We start from the raw sequence: 24,767 nt of genomic DNA on the forward strand, positions 1-24,767 counted from the left end.
TATATATATATATATATATACTGAGTCTTCTGGGTAGTAAAAATCTAAGATGAATATTCAAACATGATAGCTTCTTCACAATAACAAAGTAGCCATTTCCTACTTAGCATCTAAAATAAAATCAAATTTAACATATCTGAATTTCTAAATTCAAATCTGGACATTTATCTTTTCTAACCTTCATCTTTTCATTGTAGAAAAAAATCTATATAAAATAGCAAATTATCCTAAAATTTTGTACTTAAAAAAAATATCTTCAGACAAAAGATCTTTGGTAGGTCTCTGCAATTTCCATTTTTCTGTCCATCCAAATTTTCTAATTTAAAATGTTTCAGGAAATTTCAGCCTGCAGGAGGATGAGGTATTTATTGCTCAGTCCTTACCCTCCATCCCCCACTGCCAACTGAGGTCCACCAATATAATTTCATCGTGATTTCCCAGGATATGAGACAAAACAGGTAACTCAGAAAAGGAGGATGACAGGGCTGTGAGAATTCAACGAGACCAAGGCCAACTGTCTCCATAATTCTACCTGTTTGAATCGTTACAAAAATCCTAACCTGACTCACAATCAACTTAACTACCAGTTTTCTTCATAATCGTGTTAAACCACTTCCCCAGGATTCTGGTTCCATGACATCAAAAGACATTTAGCGGGGTGGGGGCAACCAGCGATGGCAAACAGCCCACGTAGGGCAACAGGTACCTTAACAGCAGGGACATGTCTATGAGACTAAACACTGTGTATTCAAACTGGCTGAAGTTGTCTTATATTTTCTCAGAGTGAAGGGGGCTTTCCAGCAAAATGGTAATTAGGGCCTCCTGACGCTAGCCGATGCGGTTACCAGCATCTGATGACTACCTTGACTGGCAAATGGCCATAGTGAATCTGGATTGAAGAAAAGCTCTTGTCTCTTCAAGTGTAATGCTGTCAGGGGAGTGAGCCACTGGTGGAATAACGTGGATATAGATGGCTCTGACACAATCTGTTTGTTTGGCAGCATTAGGTCTGACCCTCTAGAAAATACAACTTGACACCACTTTTCAAAGTTGTCTTTCCAAATCATACCCATCCAAACACTGAATCTAATCAGCCTGGTTCCTGAAATTGTCTCCCCAGCTATTCACCACCCCACCCCAGGCCTATTGTACAAACACAAATCTTTGATTTTCAGCCTGGTTTACAGAGGGCCCTCTGGCTGCAGACTCATTTCTGACCAACAGAATCGGCTCCTTAGATGTTGTTTGGGTATGTACATTGTCTTCCAGGAGATCATTCCCATTTAGCAGTCTTCACTCTCCTGGCTCCCCAGGCTTTGCCCAGTTTACCTACTCAGGTGGGAGTTGACAGCCAGAATAAAGTGGGCTCTTAGGAGTATGGTCAAAATCCACTGAATTGAAGAATCAACAGCAACAAGAAAAGTGGTCCAGAAGATAAAGCCAGAACTTGTACCAGCATCCAAAGCCACCTTCTTCTGATGGGTGACAGGAAAGTGAAAATATGACCCTCCAGAATTTCTTATAGGAGAGTTTAGGAATGAGAATCTGGTCAGAAGAGGAGGCTAAGTGATTTATTTGGAAGCTGCAATTGTTATTTTCATAACAAGCATTCTGTATCTGTTTTTTGTATCTGTTTTTACTTAGATACTGTTTAAAAGTAGTTTGCATGGAAAGCTGAATTTTTTTACTTAGAATGTGTATTTTTTGGAGGTGGAGTAGCTGGGATGGTGGCAATACACCTAAACCATCTTTTGTGCCTACCTCCATCCACCACTAGTTTTAAAAGGCAGTATAATTACTAGTGGAAGTTTAGAAATAATATGATCAAGATAAAACAGCTTGTTAAAAGTAAAATGTAATGGCTCAGCCATCCCATATGCTAGGTTTTAAATAATTATATTCATCACAAAAACTGTAAGGAAAAGGTAATTGTAGCAGACATCGCCTCTAGTCTTGCTCCTGCTCACCATAATCCTGATTTTATTCAAGATTTACCTTCCTGAACAGGCCCCCCACTTCAGGGAAAGTGAGCCCCATTCCAGCCCCGGGAGTGAATCTTGACTGATCTTAAGCCATTCACAAACATCTGTTCTCAAGCTTTCCGTTCCTCTTCCCAGGGTTTGATATAATCATGGACAAAAGGCCCAAAAGACCACCGAAATGGGAGAAGAAGTCTTCTGGGGGCAAAGGTTTCCTAGCTCTTAAAACAAGTCACAAGGAAGAAAAGGTCCCCTTCTGCTTCTGAGTGTGGCAGTGTGGAACTGCTCTACTTGTCTGGCAGAAAGTCATCTATCTACCCTGCAGGAAGGCAGGGCAAGAGAATGCAGAAAACTAGGCCTTGCTGTGCTTGGACTTCTCTACCTCTATGCTTCGAATGAAACAAGAAATCACTTTATTATTTATGTTACTTTGACTTGGGTTGGGTATTCTCTTACTTTCAGCTAAAGATATCCTATCTGACAGCTGAATGGAAGAAAAATGACTTTTTAAAATGTAGCATCCTAATATTGCTTTGGAAGGAATGTACTATGAAGGATGTAGATTCAAGAGATGCAGATCCAATGTGGCCAAGTGACCAACATCTACAGTGACACTCCTGAGCTGACTGGGAACAGAGAAGTGTTTAACACCAAAGGCCATTTTTAAGACAAAAAAGAAAACCAAACAAAAACAGCTCAAACTCAAACGAACAGAATCAGTAAAGAAAAGATCATCCACAAACACATTATTTGCTCTAATTTAAAAAAAAATCCTATTGAGCCAAAATCTGCTTCCATGTACCATTTTATTCTTCACTTTTGGGGAGCAAGAATATTTTTAGGTGCAATAAAGTTGATGTGAATAAAGTTACTTTATATGGATATTATTATTCAATTTTCCAGGTTCAAAAGCAAGGATAATAGAACTGGCTTACTTGTTTGGGATGTGGGATGAGGAAAAATTTAATTAACAATTATGAGGGCTTCTGAAATTTTAATTGCCACATAAAAACACTTATAATATCACCTCAAACCAACTACCAGTAATCATTAAGAAACTGTAAGACTGGAATAGAAGAATGATGGTTCTTTTTCTCAGTTTGTTATTTCTTAGACATTAACAATGTTCAACTTTATGTTCTTTTATAGGCACTAGTGTTGGAAATAAACACACGCCTGTGAGTGTGGTAATTACAATTTCCTACATTACTAGTTCTCCATAGTCTCAGTTTTAATGATACAGTTTCCTCAAAGGATTGTATTTACCCACAGTTGGACTTCAATGTATAAGGAGCAGGAAAAACTTGTTATTAATTATTGATTTGATATATAAAGTAGGCATTATAATTTCTCTCATGTAAAAATTTAACAATCCTGTCTATAGAAATTTTAATCTTGTCTTTGCTTATAGTTACACAGATTTTATTATTTAAATAACAAATTCTATCTGTATCATCCAGGTTTAAAAAGAACATATATCAATTGTGCTGGACACAAATCTGTCAAGCTGCTATGTTTCCATTTTCTCCAATCTGATTTAATCAAGATTAATTTGATTTCATATCCAGCAAAAAACAAAAACCTCTCATAAATAACTCTCACTCCATCCTGTAGAACCCTGATTTTTCAGTCTCCTAAAGTATTAAAAATGAATACTTGTGCAACATTACACTGTATAGTTTCTATTTGAGGCAATTATATCAAGAAGGCAGTTGTGGGCTGCAGTGATACTAACAATAAAGCCTGCTGAACTAGAAATTTATGGCCACTATTCTTAGATGTACTTTTCACAAAGACATTTAAACAAACATAACATATCAGTAAATACACAGACTGAGTTATTAATTAAGAAAAAGCAAAAATCTAAGACTCATTTTTGGCATATCCTGCATAAATTGGACCCATTTTCTTTTCCTTGATAAAATGTATTCCACTGTAGTCAAGAGAATTTAAAATATACTTCATTCCCACAACAAACCCAGAGTAGGCTGAACAATCACCAAGTGTGGCTTTTAGTTCATGACCATAAAGTAATTAAGTATTTTCAATGATGTATCTATTTTAAGAGAAAGCTATGAAATACACATGACAAAAAAAAATCACAGTCTGCAATTATTACCTCCCCAGAAGAAATACAAATTCCCAGGTAAGGCTGGACAATCCATGTTGGAATAGGCCAAGAGACAACGGGAGTTGCACTGACCAAGGACATTGCTTGAGGGGGTCATATAACCAATGTGACTAAGTGAACACATTAGTGTTCAAATAATTATGCTCCTGTTTCTGAGCACTTCTCCCCTTATTAACCACCCTTGACATACAATCAGCCCAGACCAGAAATGAAGAACCTCAGACTGGACATGACCAGGTCCTGAATCTTTCCAAAAGTTCTGAGAATACATTCTCAGAGAAAAATGCCACCTGCTACTTAAAGTGTTTTAACTTCCTGTAACTTCATCAAGTAAGCAAATGTCAGTGGTTTATTATGCTCCTTTCCCTCTCCTTCTTCTATCTTGTATTCACCAAGCATATGTAAGCATATGTTTATTCAAATTTTTTTTGAAGAAAATCATGTGAGAGACATAGAAAACAAACTTATGGTTTCCAAAGGAGAAGGTGGGGAGAGGGATAAATTAGGACTATGGGATTAACAGATACACACTACTATATATAAAATAGACAATCAACAAGGATTTACTATACAGCACAGGGAACTATATTTGATATCTTGTGATAACTTAAAATGGAAAAGAATCAAGAAAAGAATATAGATATATGCATATATATGGATAAATGAATCACTTTGCTATATACCTGAAACGAACACAGTATTGTACACCAACTATACTTCAATTTAAAAAAAAATAAAAGAAAAAAAATCATGTGAGGCCACTCACTGTTTCCCGAATGCTGGCTTCTAATGCTGGTTTTTATCTATTTCATCTTTTATCTTTTTGCCAATTCTGTTGGCAAAACTGACATAAGTACAGTGTTACAGCTATGCTATATAAATACTGAAAAAGAGACAGAAAGAGAATATGAACAAGGCACTGGTGATATTCACACATGAGAGCCATAGCCAATACCTTGACCAACAAGTCCAAAAGATGAACCAAATGATAGCCTGTTGGTGAAAGTATAAATTGTTTCTACTTTCCTGGAAGGCAATATGGCAATACTCTCAAAAGCCTTAGAATTTTTCATGCCCTTTGGCCAACAATTCCATTTCTAGGAATTCATCTAAAAGGATTAACCGTGGGATTACTCAAAGTATGGTGACAAGGTTTTTAATTCCAAGGTTTTAAAACAAATATCAAAATATGTAATACATACATATTTGTCTAAAACCAGAAAATGGGTTACATTTGTGTGGATGAATTATAACAATATATCATAATACCATGCATGTAATAACAAATATGCTGTAAAGAATATTTAATACAGTGACTTAAAAAATAGAAAAAGGTTACTAAACATTTATAGAAAAAATGAATAATATTGGATCCAGATCACAAACTGGAAAAAACAATGGAGAGTGTAGAGTATTTTTTCATTTTTATGAACAATATACATATATCTGAAATGTACAAAATGCTACCAGAGGATATCTCTGGTGTTAGAAACTTAGATAAGCTTTTAGTCGTCTCTTTGCTTGCCTCAACTTTTAAAAAATTTTCTCTAATAAATGTAATTAGTTCTGTATTAAGAGAAAAAACAATAAGGAAAGTCCATAAGCTACTGACTAGTTATTTTGAAAGTTACTAATAATTAGGTAAATTGAAATAATTTAGTTGAAAAAGTATAAAATTTTTGGGTGTTAGCAATTTATACACAGAGGGAAAAAATTGTTAAAAATCATTGTGGATTTTAGAGAGGGCAGACAGCAGAAGCAAGAAGAACTACAATCCTGCAGCCTGTGGAACAAAAAACACATTCACAGAAAGATACACAAGATGAAAAGGCAGAGGGCTATGTACCACATGAAGGAACAAGATAAAACCCCAAAAAACAAATAAATGAAGAGGAGATAGGGAACCTTCCAGAAAAAGAATTCAGAATAATGATAGCGAAGATGATTTAGGACCTCGGAAAAAGAATGGAGACAAAGATCTAGAAGATGCAAGAAATGTTTAACAAAGACATAGAAGAATTAAAGAACAAAGAAAGATGAACAATACGATAACTGAAATGAAAAATAGACTAGAAGGAATCAATAGTAGAATAACTGAGGAAGAAGAACAGATAAGTGACCTGGAAGACAGAATGGTGGAATTCACTGGTGCGGAAGAGAATAAAGAAAAAAGAATGAAAAGAAATGAAGACAGCCTAAGAGACCTCTGGGACAATATTAAATGGAACAATATTTGCATTATAGGGGTCCCAGAAGGAGAAGAGACAGAGAAAGGACCCGAGAAAATATTTGAAGAGATTATAGTCAAAAACTTCCCTAACATGGGAAAGGAAATAGCCACCCAAGTCCAGGAAGCACTGAGAGTCCAATACAGGATAAACCCAAGGAGAAACACGCTGAGACACACAGTAATAAAATGGGCAAAAATTAAAGACAAAGAAAAATTATTAAAAGCAGCAAGGGAAAAATGACAAATAACATACAAGGGAACTCCCATAAGGTTAAAGCTGATTTCTCAGCAGAAACTCTACAAGCCAGAAGGGAGTGGCATGACATATTTAAAGTGATGAAAGGGAAGAAACTACAACCAGGATTACTCTACTGAGCAAGGATCTCATTCAGATTTGATGGAGACAACAAAACCTTTACAGGGATTCCCTGGTGGCGCAGTGGTTGAGAGTCCGCCTGCCAATGCAGGGGGTGCAGGTTGCTGCCCCAGTCCGGGGGGATCCCGCGTGCCACAGAGTGGCTGGGCCTGTGAGCCGTGGCCGCAGGGCCTGTGCGTCCGGAGCCTGTGCTCCGCGGCAGGAGAGGCTGCAGTGGTGACAAGCCCGCGTACCGCAAAAAAAAAAAAAAAAAAAAAAAAAAAAAAGCTTTACAGACAAGCAAAAGCTAAGAGAATTCAGCACCACCAAACCAGCTCTACAACAAATGCTAAAGGAACTTCTCTAAGTGGGAAACACAAGAGAAGAAAAGGGCCTACAAAAACAAACCCAAAACAATTAAGAAAATGGTAATAGGAACATACATATCGATAATTACCTTAAACGTGAATGGATTAAATGCTCCAACCAAAAGACAGAGGCTCACTGAATGGATACAAAAACAAGACCCATATATATGCTGTCTACAAGAGACCCACTTCAGACCTAGGGACACATACAGACTGAAAGTGAGGGGATGGAAAAGATATTCCATGCACATGGAAATCAAAAGAAAGCTGGAGTGGCAATACTCATGCCAGAAAAAAATAGACTTTAAAATAAAGAATGTTGGGCCTCCCTGGTGGCGCAGTGGTTGAGAGTCCGCCTGCCGATGCAGGGGATACGGGTTCGTGCCCCGGTCTGGGAGGATCCCATATGCCGCGGAGCGGCTGGGCCCGTGAGCCATGGCCTCTGGGCCTGCGCATCCGGAGCCTGTGCTCCGCAACGGGAGAGGCCACAACAGTGAGAGGCCCGCATACCGCAAAAAGAAAAAAAAAAAAAAATAAAGAATGTTGCAAGAAACAAGGACGGACACTACATAATGACCAAGGGATCAATCCAAGAAGAAGATATAATAATTATAAATATATATGCACCCAACATAGGAGCACCTCAATACATAAGGCAAATGCTAACAGCTATAAAAGAGGAAATAGACAGTAACACAAAAATAATGGGGGACTTTAACACCTCACTTACACCAATGGACAGATCATCCAAACAGAAAATTAATAAGGAAACAGAAGCTTTAAATGACACAATAGATCAGAGAGATTTAATTGATATTTATAGGAAATTCCATCCAAAAACAGCAGATTACACTTTCTTCTCAAGTGTGCACGGAACATTCTCCAGGATAGATCACATCTTGGGTCACAAATCAAGCCTCAGTAAACTTAAGAAAACTGAAATCATATCAAGCATCTTTTCTGACCACAATGCTATGAGATCAGAAATAAATTACAGGGAAAAAAACGTAAAAAACACAAAAACACTGAGGCTAAACAATACGTTACTAAATAACCAAGAGATCACTGAAGAAATCAAAGAGGAAATCAAAAAATACCTAGAGACAAATGACAATGAAAACATGACGATCCAAAACCTACAGGATGCAGCTGTAGATGAGTAGAGAAGTTTATAGCAATACAAGCCTACCTCAAGAAACAAGAAAAATTGCAAATAAATAATGTAACCTTACACCTAAAGGAACTAGAGAAAGAAGAACAAACAAAATGCAAAGTTAACAGAAGGAAAGAAATCATAAAGATCAGAGCAGAAATCAATGAAATAGAAACAAAGAAAACAATAGCAAAGATCAATAAAACTAAAAGCTGCTTCTGTGAGAAGATAAACAAAATTGATAAACCATTAGTCAGACTCATCAAGAAAAAGAGGGAGAGGACTCAAATCAATAAAATTAGACATGAAAAAGGAGAAGTTACAACAGACACCGCAGAAATACAAAGCATTCTAAGAGACTACTATAAGCAACGCTATGCCAATAAAATGGACAACTTGGAAGAAATGGACAAATTCTTAGAAAGGTGTAACCTTCCAAGACTGAACCAGGAAGAAATAGAAAATATGAACAGACCAATCACAAGTAATGAAATTGAAACTGTGATGAAAAATCTTCCAACAAACAAAAGTCCAGGATCAGATAGTTTCACAGGTGAATTCTATCAAACATTTAGAGAAGAGCTAACACCCATCCTCATCAAACTTTTCCAAAACGTTGCAGAGGAAGGAACACTCCCAAACTCATTCTATGAGGCCACCATCACCCTGATACCAAAACCAGACAAAGCTACTACAAAAAAAGAAAATTACTGATTTTTTTTAGTAATAGCCAAAGAATATCACTGATGAATATAGATGCAAAAATCCTTAACACAATACTAGCAAACAGAATCCAACAACACATTAAAAGGATCATACACCATGATCAAGTGGAATTTATCCCAGGGATGCAAGGATTCTTCAATATACGCAAATCATCAATGTGTTATACCACATTAACAAATTGAAGAAGAAAAATCATATGATCAACTCAATAGATGCAGAAAAAGCTTTTGACAAATTCAACACTGATTTATGATAAAAACTCTTCAGAAAGTGGGCATAGAGGGAACCTACATCAACATAATAAAGGCCATATATGACAAACCCACAGCAAACATCATTCTCAATGGTGAAAAACTGAAAGCATTTCCTCTAAGATCAGGAACAAGACAAGGATGTCCACTCTCGCCACTATTATTCAAGATAGTTTTGGAAGTCCTAGCCACGGCAATCAGAGAAGAAAAAGAAATAAAAGGAATACAAAGTGGAAAAGAAGAAGTAAAACTGTCACTGTTTGCAGATAACATGATACTATACATAGAGTATCCTAAAGGTGCCACCAGAAAACTACTAGAGCTAATTAATGAATCTGGTAAAGTTGCAGGATACAAAATTAATGCACAGAAATCTCTTGCATTCCTATGCACTAATGATGAAAAATCTGAAAAAGAAATTAAAGAAACACTCCCATTTACCACTGCAACAAAAAGAATGAAATACCTAGGAATAAACCTACCTAGGGAGACAAAAGACCTGTATGCAGAAAACTATAAGACACTGATGAAAGAAATTAAAGATGATACAAACAGATGGAGAGATATACCATGTTCCTGGATTGGAAGAATCAATATTGTGAAAATGACTCTACTACCCAAAGCAATCTACAAATTCAATGCAATCCCTATCAAATTACCAGTGGCATTTTTTACAGAACTAGAACAAAAACTCTTAAAATTTGTATGGAGACACAAAAGACCCCGAATAGCCAAAGCAGTCTTGAGGGAAAAAAACGGAGCTGGAGGAATCAGACTCCCTGACTTCAGACTATACTACAAAGCTACAGTAATCAAGACAATATGGCACTGGCAAAAAACCAGAAATATAGATCAATGCAACAGGTTAGAAAGCCCAGAGGAAAACCCACGCACCTATGGTCAAGTAATCTATGACAAAGGAGGCAAGGATATACAATGGAGAAAAGACAGTCTCTTCAATAAGTGGTGCTAGGAAAACTGGACAGCTATGTGTAAAAGAATGAAATTAGAACACTCCCTAACACCATACACAAAAATAAACTCAAAATGGATTCGAGACCTAAATGTAAGACTGGACACTATAAAACTCTTCGAGGGAGCTTCCCTAGTGGCGCAGTGGTTGAGAGTCCACCTGCCGATGCAGGGGATACGGGTTCGTGCCCTGGTCCAGCAGGATCCCACGTGCCACGGAGCGGCTGGGCCCGTGAGCAATGGCTGCGGAGCCTGCGCGTCCAGAGCCTGTGCTCCACAACGGGAGAGGCCACAACAGTGAGAGGCCCATGTACCGCAAAATTAAAAAAATAAAAATAAAAATAAAAAACCTCTTCGAGGAAAACATAGGAAGAACACTCTTTGACATAAATCACATCAAGATCTTTTTTGATGCACCTCCTAGAGTAATGGAAATAAAAACAAAAATAAACAAATGGGACCTACTGAATCTTAAAAGCTTTTGCACAGCAAAGGAAACTACAAACAAGACGAAAAGGCATCTCTCAGAATGGGAGAAAATATTTGCAAACGAATCAACGGACAAAGGATTAATCTCCAAAATATATAAACAGCTCATGCAGCTCAATATTAAAAAAAGAAACAACCCAATCAAACAAGGGGCAGAAGACTTAAATAGACATTTCTCCAAAGAAGACATAGAGATGGCCAAGAAGCACATGAAAAGATGCTCAACATCACTAATTATTAGAGAAATGCAAATCAAAACTACAATGAGGTATCACCTCACACTAGTCAAAATGGCCATCATCAGAAAATCTACAAACAACAAATGCTGGAGAGGGTGTGGAGAAAAGGGAACCCTCTTGCACTGCTGGTGGGAATGTAAACTGATACAGCCACTACGGAGAACAGTATGGAGGATCCTTAAAAAACTAGAAATAGAATTACCATATGACCCAGCAATCCCACTACTGGGCATATACCCAGAGAAAACCATAATTCAAAAAGACACATGCACCCCAATGTTCATTGCAGCACTATTTACAATAGCCCGGTCATGGAGGCAACCTAAATGCCCATCGACAGACGAATGGATAAGGAAGATGTGGTACAGATATACAATGGAATATTACTCAGCCATAAAAAGGAACGAAATTGAGTCATTTGCAGAGACGTGGATGAATCTAGAGATGGTCATACAGAGTGAAGTAAGTCAGAAAGAGAAAAACAAACATCGTATATTAACGCATATATGTGGAACCTAGAAAAACGGTACAGATGAACCGGTTTGCAGGGCAGAAATTGAGACACAGATGTAGGGAACAAATGTATGGATACCAAGTGGGGAAAGTGGCAGCAGGGGGGTGGTGGTGTGATGAATTGGGAGATTGAGATTGATATATATACACTAATTTGTATACAATGGATAACTAATAAGAACCTGTTGTAAAAATAAATAAATAATATAAAATTCAAAAAAAATCATTGTGGATTTTCAATAGCATTCAAGATTTAGATCTCATAATTATTACTAGAATAATTATATAATTATAATTAGAATAATGATTATGAATCAACACTATAAAATTTAATAACTTATCAAACAATAAAGTAGAAATTACTTGTTATCATTCTATAGCTTTTGCCACATATTAGCTTCAGATCTGACATAGCTGAATGGAGCATCAATTATGTCTCATCCATATGATTCATTCATCCAAATGTTAGAAAATTAAAGCCACAATCTCATCTGAGTCTAAAACAAGCAATTAAACTGTCTTCATGTTACTAATGAAATACAGCCCAAACAGAATCTAAATAGCTTCACAAACATACTGAATAAATAAATAGGTTCAATTGCAGCCAATTCTTAAAAAAAATGTTTTAGTAAAAGACAATATCCTTTAAAGGTCTGTTGTCCAAGATAGAAGCCACTAGACACAAGTGGCTATTCGGCACTTGAAATGTGGCCAGTCCCAATTCAGGTGTGCTGTGGTGTGAAGTGCAAACCAGATTTCAAAGACTTTGTATGAAAAAAGAATGTCATATATCTTATTAATAATTAAATACTGATTTACATTGAATCACTGTTGGCACTATTGAATCACTATTGGCACTATTTACATTGAATCACTATTGGCACTATTATTAATCACACTTGGCACTATTAAGTTAAAATATACTACCATAATACATTTTATCTTTTAAAATATTTTAATATGGCCACATAAAAATTTTAAATTATCAATGTGGCTCACATCCTACTTCTATTAAATAGCACTGCTCTAGTAGTCAACCCAATTTACCAACATCCTGGTGCATATACATGCTTGAAGTAGTGTGGTGTGAGGGAGAAGCTTTCTATTCAGATGAGCAGAAGAAACTCATTCCTGCTCAGCTATCTACTAGTTCAGAAATTTTGGGAAAATTGCTCATCTACAGCTGCAGCTGTAAAACAAATCTGTAAAATAGAGCTTTTGAAATGGGGTGTACTGAGGATTAAAATTACATGTACTTGTCACATCATGTAATAGGCACTCAATAAATATCAATGGTTCCGTCTTCCCTCTTTATCTTAGATTTTTAAAGATCTGTATTTTTGCTTTATAAAATAGAAACAGTATGTATGCCAAAATTATTTATAATGTTACTACCTGGGGACAGCTATTGTTATTGTTTATTTGGGTGGATAACCTCTCAGTCTATTTTTTCTGTGGCTAAATGGCTGTAACACTTTCAGAGGGAAAGGGGAAAAAAAAAAGAGAACCCATGTTATGCAAGCTATTCTGTGGCCTGATTTTTAATTGCACAGCAAATTATTGCAACTACCGGTGTCATTAAAATTCTTTAATATAATTCTTAATGACTGTAGTATTCAATTGTGTGGATATATCATAATTGATGAAGCTATTTGTTGGCTATTTAGTCATTTTGAAGATTTTGCTATCACTTAAGAAAGAAAAACAATATTGAACACCCTTGAAGCCAACTATTTATTTCACTTCTATGATTATTTCCTTTAAGATTATTTCTGAAGAGACAAAGAGAATTTACACTTATAAAGATATTTGATGACATATTGCCCGATTGTCTTCCAAAAGTGTTTATTCACTAGTCCTGTATAAAAATGCCCATTTCTTCCATATTTTTAAACTTGGATAAATTTGTGTTTTGGGCTTCCCTAGTGGCGCAGTGGTTAAGAATCTGCCTGCCAATGCAAGGGACATGGGTTCAAGCCCTGGCCCGGGAAGATCCCACATGCCGCGGAGCAACTAAGCCCGTGTGCCACAACTACTGAGCCTGCATTCTAGAGCCTGCAAGCCACAACTACTGAGCCCATGTGCCACAACTACTGAAGCCTGAGTGCCTAGAGCCCATGCTGCACAACGAGAAGCCATGACAATGAGAAGCCCACGCACCCCCACTCACCGCGAGAAAGCCCACACACAGCAACGAAGACCCAACACAGCCAAAAATAAATAAATAAATAAATAAATAAGAAAGATTCTTAAAAACTTCTTTTGTGTTTTAACATTTTATAGGTAAAAATCAGTATTTTAAAATTTTTCATTGCTTTGATGAGGAGAGAGGTTTTCAAAAATTTCTCTGTCATTTGTATTTAGAATTACCATCCAGAGTTCCATGGACTGTCACGAGGATATCAATTCACCTCCCAGCATCTGACCATAGAATCTTGCATCCCCACCCGTTACTGTAGTAGATGAACCATTCGTGCTTATTCCTCCACTTGTGCACTAAATCTTATTACTGGATTATTCTCATCAGCATCAAACATACTAATATTTGTCCCATTTTAAGCAAAAGACAAAATAACAACAACATAAAAGTCTAACCTTACTTTCTTGCTCTCCTTTGCAAAATAACTGCAAAAGAGTTATCTATGCTCATTGCCTTCAATTGTTTCCTCTCATTCACTTGAACCCAAACCAGTTGGGCATTTGTTCCCACTTCTTCAGTGAAAATGGTCACAAAGACCTCCATGTGGAGCCAGCAGTCAACCATCAGTCCTATTTGACCTAGCAACATTTACTCAGTGGGTCGCCCCTCCTCCTCACGGTGCTGCCCGCTCCCTCTTCCCTTGCCTTCTGGGACAGCACACTCTTGGTTTTCTTTGTATCTCACAGACCTTCCCTCAGTGTCCTTTGTTGGTTACCCTTCTTCTTGCTGATAATGTAATGACAGCAGACCCAAGTGAAACAGGAGGAAAGGGGGCAGGGCACGACCTTTAAAAGAATGACATAGCCTTTAAGGATATGACATAAACTGGTTAGAACCAACTAGGTCCAAGATGTTGGAAGATTCGACTCCCGGTAGACCTTGAGCCTCATTATACACACACTGTAATGCATTAGCATATGCTAAATGACACACCCACAGGCACGATGACAGTTCTGAGGCTGACCATAAAAGGCCAAAAAGTGGGTGGTGGCCCAATTCCTGGAAATCCCTGCCGCTTCCCCAAAATAGTTGGCATAATCCTCCCACTTATTAGCCTATGAAATTACCCAGCCTGTAAAAACTAACCATCCCATATTCTGGGGCTGCTCTCACCTTCTGAGACTGACAGCATTCTGTCTATGGAATGCGTAGCTCTCTAAATAAATTCACTTCTTACCTATCACTTTACTTCTCCCTGAATTCCTCCTGCACTAAGACATAAAGAACCTGAGCTTCATTAAGTCCTGAGACCAGGTGTGCAATCTCGATTGAAAGACCGTGGGTTTGAGTCCCAGCCCATGAATTCATGTCCCAATCCGAGTTTCGGCTGAGTGAAAGTCTCAGCCCGAGTGTTCAAGTCCCAGTCATAGTTCTGGCTGTGTGCAAATCCGATCTGAGTTGTGTAGTTTCACAAGGAACTGGTCTTTGATCCTCTCCTTCGTCCCTTCACACTCTTTTGGTGATCACATCCAGTTTCATGCTGGTGACTCACAAACGTATCTCCAGCTCAGATTTCTCTCCTCAACTCCAAACTCATATTACTGACTGCCTTCATAAAGTCTGTACTTGGACATCTGATAGCATCGAACTCAACATGCCCAAACCTGAATGCCTGATTTCCCCCTCTGCTTTGCTTACAATCTTCCCCAACTCAGTTGATGGTAACTTCATCCTTCCAGTTGCTCAACCACAAAATTTTGGACTATTCCACTGCTTTCTTTTCCTCACATACCTTATTTTAAGTCTGTCAGCAGATGCTGTTGGCTCTACCTTTAAAATGTGTCCAGAAGCTGACTACTTCACACCATCTCCACTTCCTGATGCAGGCCACCCCTATATCCCACCTGGGTTTAATAACTTTCTAAGGGTTCAGTCTTTTCTTGGCCCTCCTTTCCTCCATCTTAAACACAATAACTGCCGAAGTGATTCTGCTAAAACATAAGTTAGGTCTAGTTAGCACACTTCCTCACACTTCTGCTTCCAGTAGCTTCCCATATCACTCAGAGTAAAATCAGAAGTTTTATAAATGGCTACCAGGCTCTAAATGTCCCACCCTCACCCTTACTTCTTTGACCATACCTTCTATTCCTCTCCCCGTCTATCACTCTATTCCTGCCACACAAGCCTCTTGCCAGAAACGTGCCCACCTCAGTAAACACTGGCTAGAACACTCATACTGCAAATTTCTGCATGGCTAGCCCTCTCACCCCCTTCATGACTTTCCTTCACTGTCGCTTCCTCAACCAGGACTATCCCCAAACTTCTATTCAAATTTGCAACCTGTTGGGACTTCCCTGGTGGTCCAGTGGTTAAGACTTCGCCTTCCAATGCGGGGGGTTGCAGGTTCCATCCCTGGTCGGGGTGCTAAGATCCCACAGGCCTGGTGGCCAAAAAACCAAAACATAAAACAGAAGCGGTATTGTAACAAATTCAATAAGGACTTTAAAAATGGTCCACATGCAAAAAGAATCAAAAAAACACTGCAGTCTGTCCCCTCCCCCACAATCCTAGCAACTTCTCTTTTCCTCTAATCTCTATTGTTCCATAGCACTTATCACCTTCTAATATACTATCGTGGATAATTTACTTACCTAGGGTGTTTATAGTTTGTTGTGTGTCTCCAACCTGCCTCATGAGTACAGGGGTTTTTGTTTATTTTATGCCAGTAATTGTTCAACAAATATTTGCAGAAAATATATATGATAAGTCACTTCTTCCTCTCTTTTGTACCTTTTCTCTTCTGGCTGTTCAACAATCAATTAATTTTGCAAAGTGTTTTTATATGTTAGAGATTTTAATTTTTTGTGCCTGATATTTGCCAACGTTTCCTATTTGTCATTTGTTTTTTACCCTTATTTTTTCCTTAAAAAATTCCTTGTTTTTAGAATAGACAGTATATTCACAGGTTTCAAAATTCAAAAGGTATAATAAAAGGGGGGAGTTACAATAAAAATTCTCTCTCACATTCCCCCCACCCAGGCATCTAGCTCCCATTCCCAAAGGCAACAAATGTTATCAATTTTCACATATTTTTTCAGACATATAAAAGCAAATATGTATCTGTATGTGTGTATTTGTTTTACTTTTTCCTGTTTTACACAATGTGTACTGTACATTGTATAGAAGGCTTGCTTATTAACCTTATATCACACCTTAACCCTGACCCTTGGAAAGTGTTCCATATCAGTGAATGGTAAGTATTTACTTTTTTTTTTTTTTTTTTTTTTTTTTTTTGGCCACACTGTGTGGCTTGCATGATCTTAGTTTCCCGACCAGGGATTGAACCCAGGCCCCCGGCAGTGAAAGTGTGGAGCCCTAACCACTGCACTGCCAGGGAATTCCCTACATCTTTTTTTTTTTTTTAATCTGGAAAATAATACATTGTATGGTTGTACAATAATCTACAAAACTAGTTCCTATTGACATTAAGATTGTTTCCTCACGAAATTGAGCTATTTGTAATGAGGTGGATGGACCTAGAGTCTGTCATACAGAGTGAAGTAAGTCAGAAAGAGAAAGACAAATACTGTATGCTGACACATATATATGGAATTTAAGGGAAAAAAAGTCATGAAGAACATAGGGGTAAGACAGGAATAAAGACACAGACCTACTAGAGAATGGACTGGAGGATATGGGGAGGGGGAAGGGTAAGCTGTGACAAAGTGAAAGAGCGGCATGGACATATATACACTACCAAATGTAAGGTAGATAGCTAGTGGGAAGCAGCCGCAGAGCACAGGGAGATCAGCTCAGTGGTTTGTGACCACCTGGAGGGGTGGGATAGGGAGGGTGGGAGGGAGACACAAAAGGGAGGGGATATGGGAACATATGTATATGTATAACTGATTTAATTTGTTATAAAGCAAAAAAAAAAGATTGTTTCCTCAGTCCTTAGCTACTACAATGAATAACTAAAAATAAGTCATTGTATATTCAAGTATACAGTTGACCTTTTGACAACATGGAAGATGGGTAGGGAGGGGAGGGTTAGGGGCACTGACCCTCAGCACAGTCGAAAATCTGGGGACTATGAACTTTACCAATCCTTCTCAGTTTTCCCTCCCTTTGGTGGGACAGGATGGCTGGAGTTGGGTATTTCCGTCCCCCACATGGAAGGCTAGCGCTGCTGGACCTGTGTATTTTCCCGCCCCCAGGTAGGTTAGGTTCTGATAAAACTGTAGCAGTTTGGGCTTCTATAAAATAGTTTCTCCTGAGGGCAGCCTTTGTTAAGAACAGAATGCTCTGGAGTATTTCCAAACGGTTCATTTTCCCCTCCCCCCTCAGAGGCATGAGGGGATTTTTCTCAGATATTCACTGTGGGTACCTGGTAGAACTTCTTGAGGTAAAACTCACAAAAGTGTGGTGACAACCCCCTTAACTAAGGCCCCCTAGAGTTTTTAGCTCTCAAAGTTGTCCACAACTCAGCTTCAAGCAATTCATCAATTACAGTCCAGGTGTTCCTACCCCAACACTGGTTCCCCTGAAGGTTTCTGCTAAATGAGTTTCTTCTCAGGTAATTTGTGATTCTCTGTATCACCTGTGTCTCCAGCTCTGGGGGCAGTGGTTTGTCCTGTGACCTAACTTCTCTGAGGTAGTTAAGAAGAGTTGTTGATTTTCCAGTTTGTTCAGCTTTCTACTCCTCATTAGAGCAGAGTGGCAAATTCTAAGCTCCTTACTTGCTGGACAGAAAACTGGAAGTCCCTTTGATTCTTTAAAGATTTACTACTTGCCTGAGGAAACATCCCGTTATATTTTATTAAATGTTTATGTCATTGCATTTATTTAATTTTTTTTCTTTACGATTTTCACTGCAGGTAATGTGTTTTTAAAAGGCCTTCTCCACTCCAAGATTATTTAATACTTTTTATTTTTATCTAATTCTTTTATGATTATTTTCTTCTTCACATTTTAATGCACCTGGAGTTTATTGAGTCATATGGAAAAAGAGATCTAACCTAACTTTCTAATTCCCTGTTACTTAGTGCTGTCACATAAATAATCCCTCACAGTATAAAAATTTTACCTTTACAATAAATTATTACAGATACTTTCTGTTTTCTGTATTTCTATTTTGTTCCATTGATCTGCTACAGACGTATGAACTTCCTAATTTATTTTGATATTAAAATATATATTTATATTTGGCTCTGCAAGTTTTACCACTCCCCCACCCTAGTTATTCTTCATTTTGAAGAAGTTATTCTTCACTTTGGGTGATTTTACAAGCTTAATCTTCCTAATAACTTTTGGAATAATGTTGAACAATTCCTCAATTGCAATTGTACTAAATTGACAGATTAATTTCATGAGTCATGGATATTTTGAAATCAAATCAACTATTATATAAAATTAGGAATTTTATACTCAAACTGGTTTAAGACATTAATATAGACTAATTGCCCTTGAAAATTCAGCAGTGAGGTTGGCTTCCCACGCAGTTCAAACAGGGTACCAGAACAGTTTCCCCATGATTGTCTGGGCCCTCTCCTCTCCTTGTGTGCTGTTGTCCTTCATTCACAAGATGGTTGCCAGCAGCAACCACAGCCATGTACTTTCCTGGTAGATCCACAGGGAAGAAAATGCACTACTCCTCACAAGTATCTAACAAAAGTTCTGAGCTTTGCCTAGATTTGGACCACCCTGAGCTAATTGTTGTGACCAGGGGGAATGAAGTTATGGTCTGGTGCACACTCCCAATCAGGGTCTACCTTTGGATCTGGGGTTGGAGTCATTCCAACCCAAACTGGCAAGCTGCTACAAAATAGGAAGAATTAAAATAAATATTGGGGATTAACCATGATGTTCACTGCCTTTAGCCCAATAAAAATTTTTCACAATTTAAAAATGTCCCCTAGATCTTTCAGCCTTCTTATGTTGTAGCAGTAGGCACCTATTTAAAATATGCACACACTCACTTGTGCAGGTGTACACTATATGTATACAATCTATGTGAATTCTCACAAGGCCTAATAACTAGAACCAAAAGGGGAAATGGCCTTATCAAAATAATGGCAGATACTGGCAAATGAGAGTCCAGTAAATATTACAATTGAATATATAATTCACTGCACTAGTTAGAACAGTGCATTTACATGCCTTACTCCCCACCAGCCACAGATTTCTGATGCCCACCACCTCTATTTATTCAAAACAGCCCATTTAGTGGCGCAGTGGTTAAGAATCCGCTTGCCAATGCAGGGGACGCAGGTTCAATCCCTGGTCCGGGAAGATCCCACATGTTGTGGAGCAACTAAGCCTGTGCACCACAACTACTGAGCCTGTGCTCTACAGCCCGTGAGACACAACTACTGAGCCTGCACTCTAGAGCCCAGGAGTCACAACTACTGAGTCTGCGCTCTAGAGCCCGCAAGTCACAACTACTGAGCCCACATGCCGCAACTACTGAAGCCCATGCACTGAGAGCCGCAACAAGAGAAGCCACCACAATGAGAAGCCCGCGCACCGCAACAAAGAGTAGCCACCACTCGCCACAACTAGAGAAAGCCCACATGCAGCAACGAAGACCCAATGCAGCCAAAAACTAAAATTAATTAATTTTTTAAAAAAAGAAATATAAGAAATACTAATACTTATCACATTCATCTTCTTTCATTTCAAAGGAAGAGCCTTTTACTTCTATTGCTAATTTACTATACAATATTCAATAGTTTTCCTTTCTTTTTAGGTATATATTCTTTGGGGAAATTTTTGAGGTCAATATAATAAAAAGCATATTTTCCTACAAAACATTTCCCAGAAACTTCATATACAGAACACTACATGAAGTAGGCTACTGATCTGACCCAGGGTGGCACTTCTGGGTTTGTTCATTAAATGAATTTTAATATAGAATTTACACTAGAGAAGATGGCCCTGCCGACACTGAATTTTAAGTCACTTAACATTATAGTTGTCATTCAGAAAAGGATTGTCATTCTCAGGATACAATCGAAAGTGCATTTTCTTATTGCTATTTGCAGCAACAAGGATGGGACCTAGAGAATACCATACTAAGTGAATTAAGTCAGAGAAAGACGAATATTATATACTATCACTTATATGTGGAATCTAAAAAATAATGCAAATGAATCTATATACAAAAAAGAAACAGACTCACAGACATAGAACACAAACTTACGGTTACCAAAGGGGAAAGGGAGGGACAGGGAGGGAAAAATTAGGAGTTTGGGATTAACTCATATAAACTACTACACATGAAATATATAAGCAACAAGGATTTACAGTATAGCACAGAGAACTATATTGAATATCTTGTAACAATCTATTATGGAAGATAATCTGAAAAAATATGTATATATATAACTGAGTTACTTTGCTGTATACCTGAAAATAACACAATATTGTAAATCCACTTTTTTTTAACTTCAATTAAAAAAAAGTGCATTTTCTAAAAAAATATTTATAAAACATACTTTGTGATCACTATAGGGCAAAATCACAGTAGATTACAAGTAACATAATTCCATGGGTATATTTTCCATTGTAATCGATTTTTAGTACTGATTTGTAAATTTCCATTGAAGAAGAGCCTCACATCTTGAAATAAAAATTCATAGTTATCAAAAATTCACGTTTGAAAACTATTTCTTACCTGTGTAGTAAAGAGATAAATAAGAGGGATATTTTCAGCAAGGTTCAAACTTATAAAAATCTTTAAAACCATTATTTCAAGGAAATTACTTTGGAGAAAAAAAAAACTTCTCTATTCAACAAATAGTAAATCTAAACATTTATTGATAGTCTGTATTCCAATCACAAAGTATCTATGAAAACAGTAAACAGGAAGTATAGTGACCCCTAAAAAAGTAAAAATTTGGTGGCAAAAATTTAGATAATTCAAGTAGTTTTATTACCTGTATATATCTTCTAACTGCATATCAAAATCTTGAAGTCTCTTTTGATATTTCTCTGTAAAGTTACAGAATTCATTAAGGATTGAAAACTTCAAGTCAGGGTATGGACATTCCAAAGTTTCTAACTCCACGGGCATTTCACTAAGCAGGTTACTTCTTTCTTCTGAAGAATGATCAAGTGTCTGAAAAAAAATTGTATGATTATTTTATTTAATGTAAATGACAAATTGATAAATTACTACCTATATCGCACTTACTTTCAAACTCCAGTCTGAAAGATAATTTTCTATTTTCTGTTGCTCTAGCCTAAGTCTTTCATAGACGGCTTTCAATTGTTTCTTCACGAAGTCAACCTATAGGACATTAAGAACAAGTGGTATGCAAATTATTGATTTATCCAATATTTATATTTAAAGTCACAGGAATTTTTCTCAAAAGCCATTAAATGATGACAAATTAGATAAGGGAAAGTCCCTTTGAGGACCCATGGAAGAGGGTTCAAGAGATGCCATAGCCAAGCAGCGCCCATCAGACAAAGGAGCCTTAAAGGAGCTTCTAGACACATAATCCAAAAATGGGCTCAGTCATAGCCACTCTGCACTCATATTTGGATATTGTTTGTGATGAAGCAGAAAGCTTTCCAGATTGCCTCTGCTTTAATCACCCCCTCCTTTCCTTGCATCCTTGCCTCTAATCCCCAGTTGGGCATGGATTTTTAATGTTTATTTTTAATTATTATTTATGAAAGCAATATGACAATACTACAGAATAACTGAAAAAGTAAGAAAAATCACCTAAAAGCCTACATCTAGGGCAACTATGATAATGGAACTTATGCCCTAGTCAGGGAAGATAGTCTTAAACTCATAAGAAGTAAGTAAGAAAATATCAGGAGGAGGTAAGTGAGGTAAAAACTGGCTGAGGAAATAGGGAGTGACTGGGTCTTCTCTCATACAGGTGGTCAGGACAGGCCTCTCGGAGGAGAGGACATTTAAGCTAAGACCAAAAAGACAAAAAGGGCCATGAGTAGGACAGAAGAAACAGCCAGTGCAAAGGCCTCGAGACAGGAAGGAGTCTGGCTTATGTGAGGAATAGGAAGAAGGCCAGCGTCGGTGGGACAAGGTCTAGTAGGAAAAAGAGGGTGTCACGTAGGAGGTGAGACTAAAGGAGGCAGATAGGGAGACGTACAGGGAGTGTTACCGTGTGCTTGACGTACAGCGAGGCCAAACAATACCAAAATGTCAGAGTTTGGCGCAAAGAAAGGTTTATCGCAGGGCCATGCCAGGAGACGGGTGGCTCGTGCCTTAAAAAAACCCAAACTCCCCGAAGGCTTTCAGCAAAGCCCTGTTACAGGAAAGGTGAGAGAAGGGCGTGGTTAGTTGTTGCAAACTTCTTGGTGTCAGATCCTTTGTTCTTGAGGCCAGGTCGTGGTCAGGTCATGATGTTCCTGTAAACCTCCACCAAAACAAAATGTTACTCTCTGTTCTACAAGAAAGGGCAAGGTCCCAAGGCTCAACTTTCGCCCTCCGAGGTCCAGGCCCAGGCTAAGAGGAAAGGGTCCCTGCGCGGCCACTTACCAGACCCAGGAACGTTGGTCCAGCACCCGTCTGGGTCCTCCAGCCAGTGCCCAGGCCCGGCTGAGGAGGCAGATCTCAGCGGGCAGTGCCCTCAGGGCCGGGTCCCCAGACCCTGCCCAACCGACATCACTGAGGGAGCAAGACACCCAGGACCCAGCCGGCCCTCAGGTCGCCCAAACAGGGCCGGGACCCACGGACTGCGACCACGGAGACCGCTGACGCCATTAGGTCTCAGAGGTAGGAATGGAGGAGAGGTTTGCGGCTGCTTCAAGGCCTGGGCCCGGCCAGTGGGCGGCCGTGGCAGGGGCTCTGGAGCTCCGCAGACGACAGCTGTCCCGGGGCGCCCCCCAGCTCACCGTTGGCCCATGGCTAATGGGCCTGGAGGGTCCGGGGGAGAAGGCTGCGACCCGCCTCTCACCACATTCTCTGCCGCGAGGATCACCATAAAGCTGACTGGTGCCGGAGCGGGACCTCCAGCCGCAGCGCTAAGGGTCGCTCGCTCGTGGTCACGTGCTAACGGTTTCGCGCTAACGATCTCTCGATAAGTCAGTGCTAACGGCTGCGCACCCGCCCCGCCCCTATCGTAGGAGGAATTGTGGGCCGGTAGGAGCCCTGAAGGGATTTCCCAGGGGGGTAACTTGATCCCTGGAAGAAGGGGCAAGAATGAAAGCGGGTAGGCCAGTTACGAGGTCATCAAAACATTCTCAGTGAGAAATTAGCGTGTTTGGACAGATTCAGGGATATGTTTAAGATACCGAGTAGATAGAATTTGCTATACCTTCTATTTATATACATAAGACGTACATGTTTCTTATCTCCAACTCTTCCAATTGGGTAAAAATAAAATATTACATTATTAAAAGTAAAGGAAATATACTGACCTCTTCCAGTACTTTCACAGAGTTAGAGTCACTGTGCGAGTGTGAATGCTGTGAAATGTGATGCTGTCTGTATTTTAGATCTGCTCTCAATTGCTGAAGAGGATTTATTACATTTTTAAGATATGTGCACCATTGTTCTGATAACTCTTGTTCTGTGGTGAAACAAAATTAAATCAAAGCAACACATTATTATTTTAAGTTTCTTCAAGAACAGGTCATTAGATGCAGATTATTGTTGGATTCCTTTAGAAAAAAGCAAACAGCAATATTAAAAGAACATGAAGTGTGTGGCCCACTTTCATCTTCAAAACAAAGCTCCCCTTTAAATGTGGAACCCAAAAAAAAAAAAAGAAAAAAAAAAACCTACCGAAATTCCTAAGGTCAGAAAGACATTCATTTCCAATGTTCTCTTCATTGAGTAAGGATTTTATTTCAGATTCGATTTTACATCTGAAATAGACATTATCTCAATCAATTATTTTACAATCATAAACATATATATAGGTTTAAAAAATAACTAACAGTAGAAACACTCAATCTAATGTGGTTTTATTCACCTGTTCACTAATTCAGACCACATACTAAATTCCTAACATGGACTAGGTACTTGCCAGGACACTGAGATAGTCAGAAGCATAGGTGAATACTCCAGGAGAAGTAACAGCGTGAGCAAGGCAAGGACGGGGTACATCCTGGCACTATTTTGGGTGGAGAGAGCTCTGGGCACTGGGAAGCTGCTGAGGGATATTAAGCTGACCATGCCAGCTCAGATCTGTGTTTTGGAAAGATTTCCAAGGCAGCAAGATGGAGGATGGGCTAGAAGGAG

General features: G+C 38.6%; 1 protein-coding gene across 1 annotated transcript in view; it reads right to left on the reverse strand.

Annotated features, from left to right (window-relative positions):
- CCDC148 (coiled-coil domain containing 148) overlaps nt 1-24,767 on the reverse strand; it is a 286,814-nt gene that overhangs the window by 150,450 nt on the left and 111,597 nt on the right. Inside the window, exons 5-8 of the mRNA XM_060106596.1 lie at nt 24,309-24,391; nt 23,942-24,093; nt 21,741-21,836; nt 21,484-21,665 (exon numbers count right to left, since the gene is read on the reverse strand). Of these exons, the coding sequence (XP_059962579.1) occupies nt 21,484-21,665; nt 21,741-21,836; nt 23,942-24,093; nt 24,309-24,391 (513 nt within the window). The remainder of the gene's footprint in view (nt 1-21,483; nt 21,666-21,740; nt 21,837-23,941; nt 24,094-24,308; nt 24,392-24,767) is intronic.

The sequence above is a fragment of the Mesoplodon densirostris genome, chromosome 8 (genome assembly GCF_025265405.1).
Source record: "Mesoplodon densirostris isolate mMesDen1 chromosome 8, mMesDen1 primary haplotype, whole genome shotgun sequence".
NCBI lineage: Eukaryota > Metazoa > Chordata > Mammalia > Artiodactyla > Ziphiidae > Mesoplodon > Mesoplodon densirostris.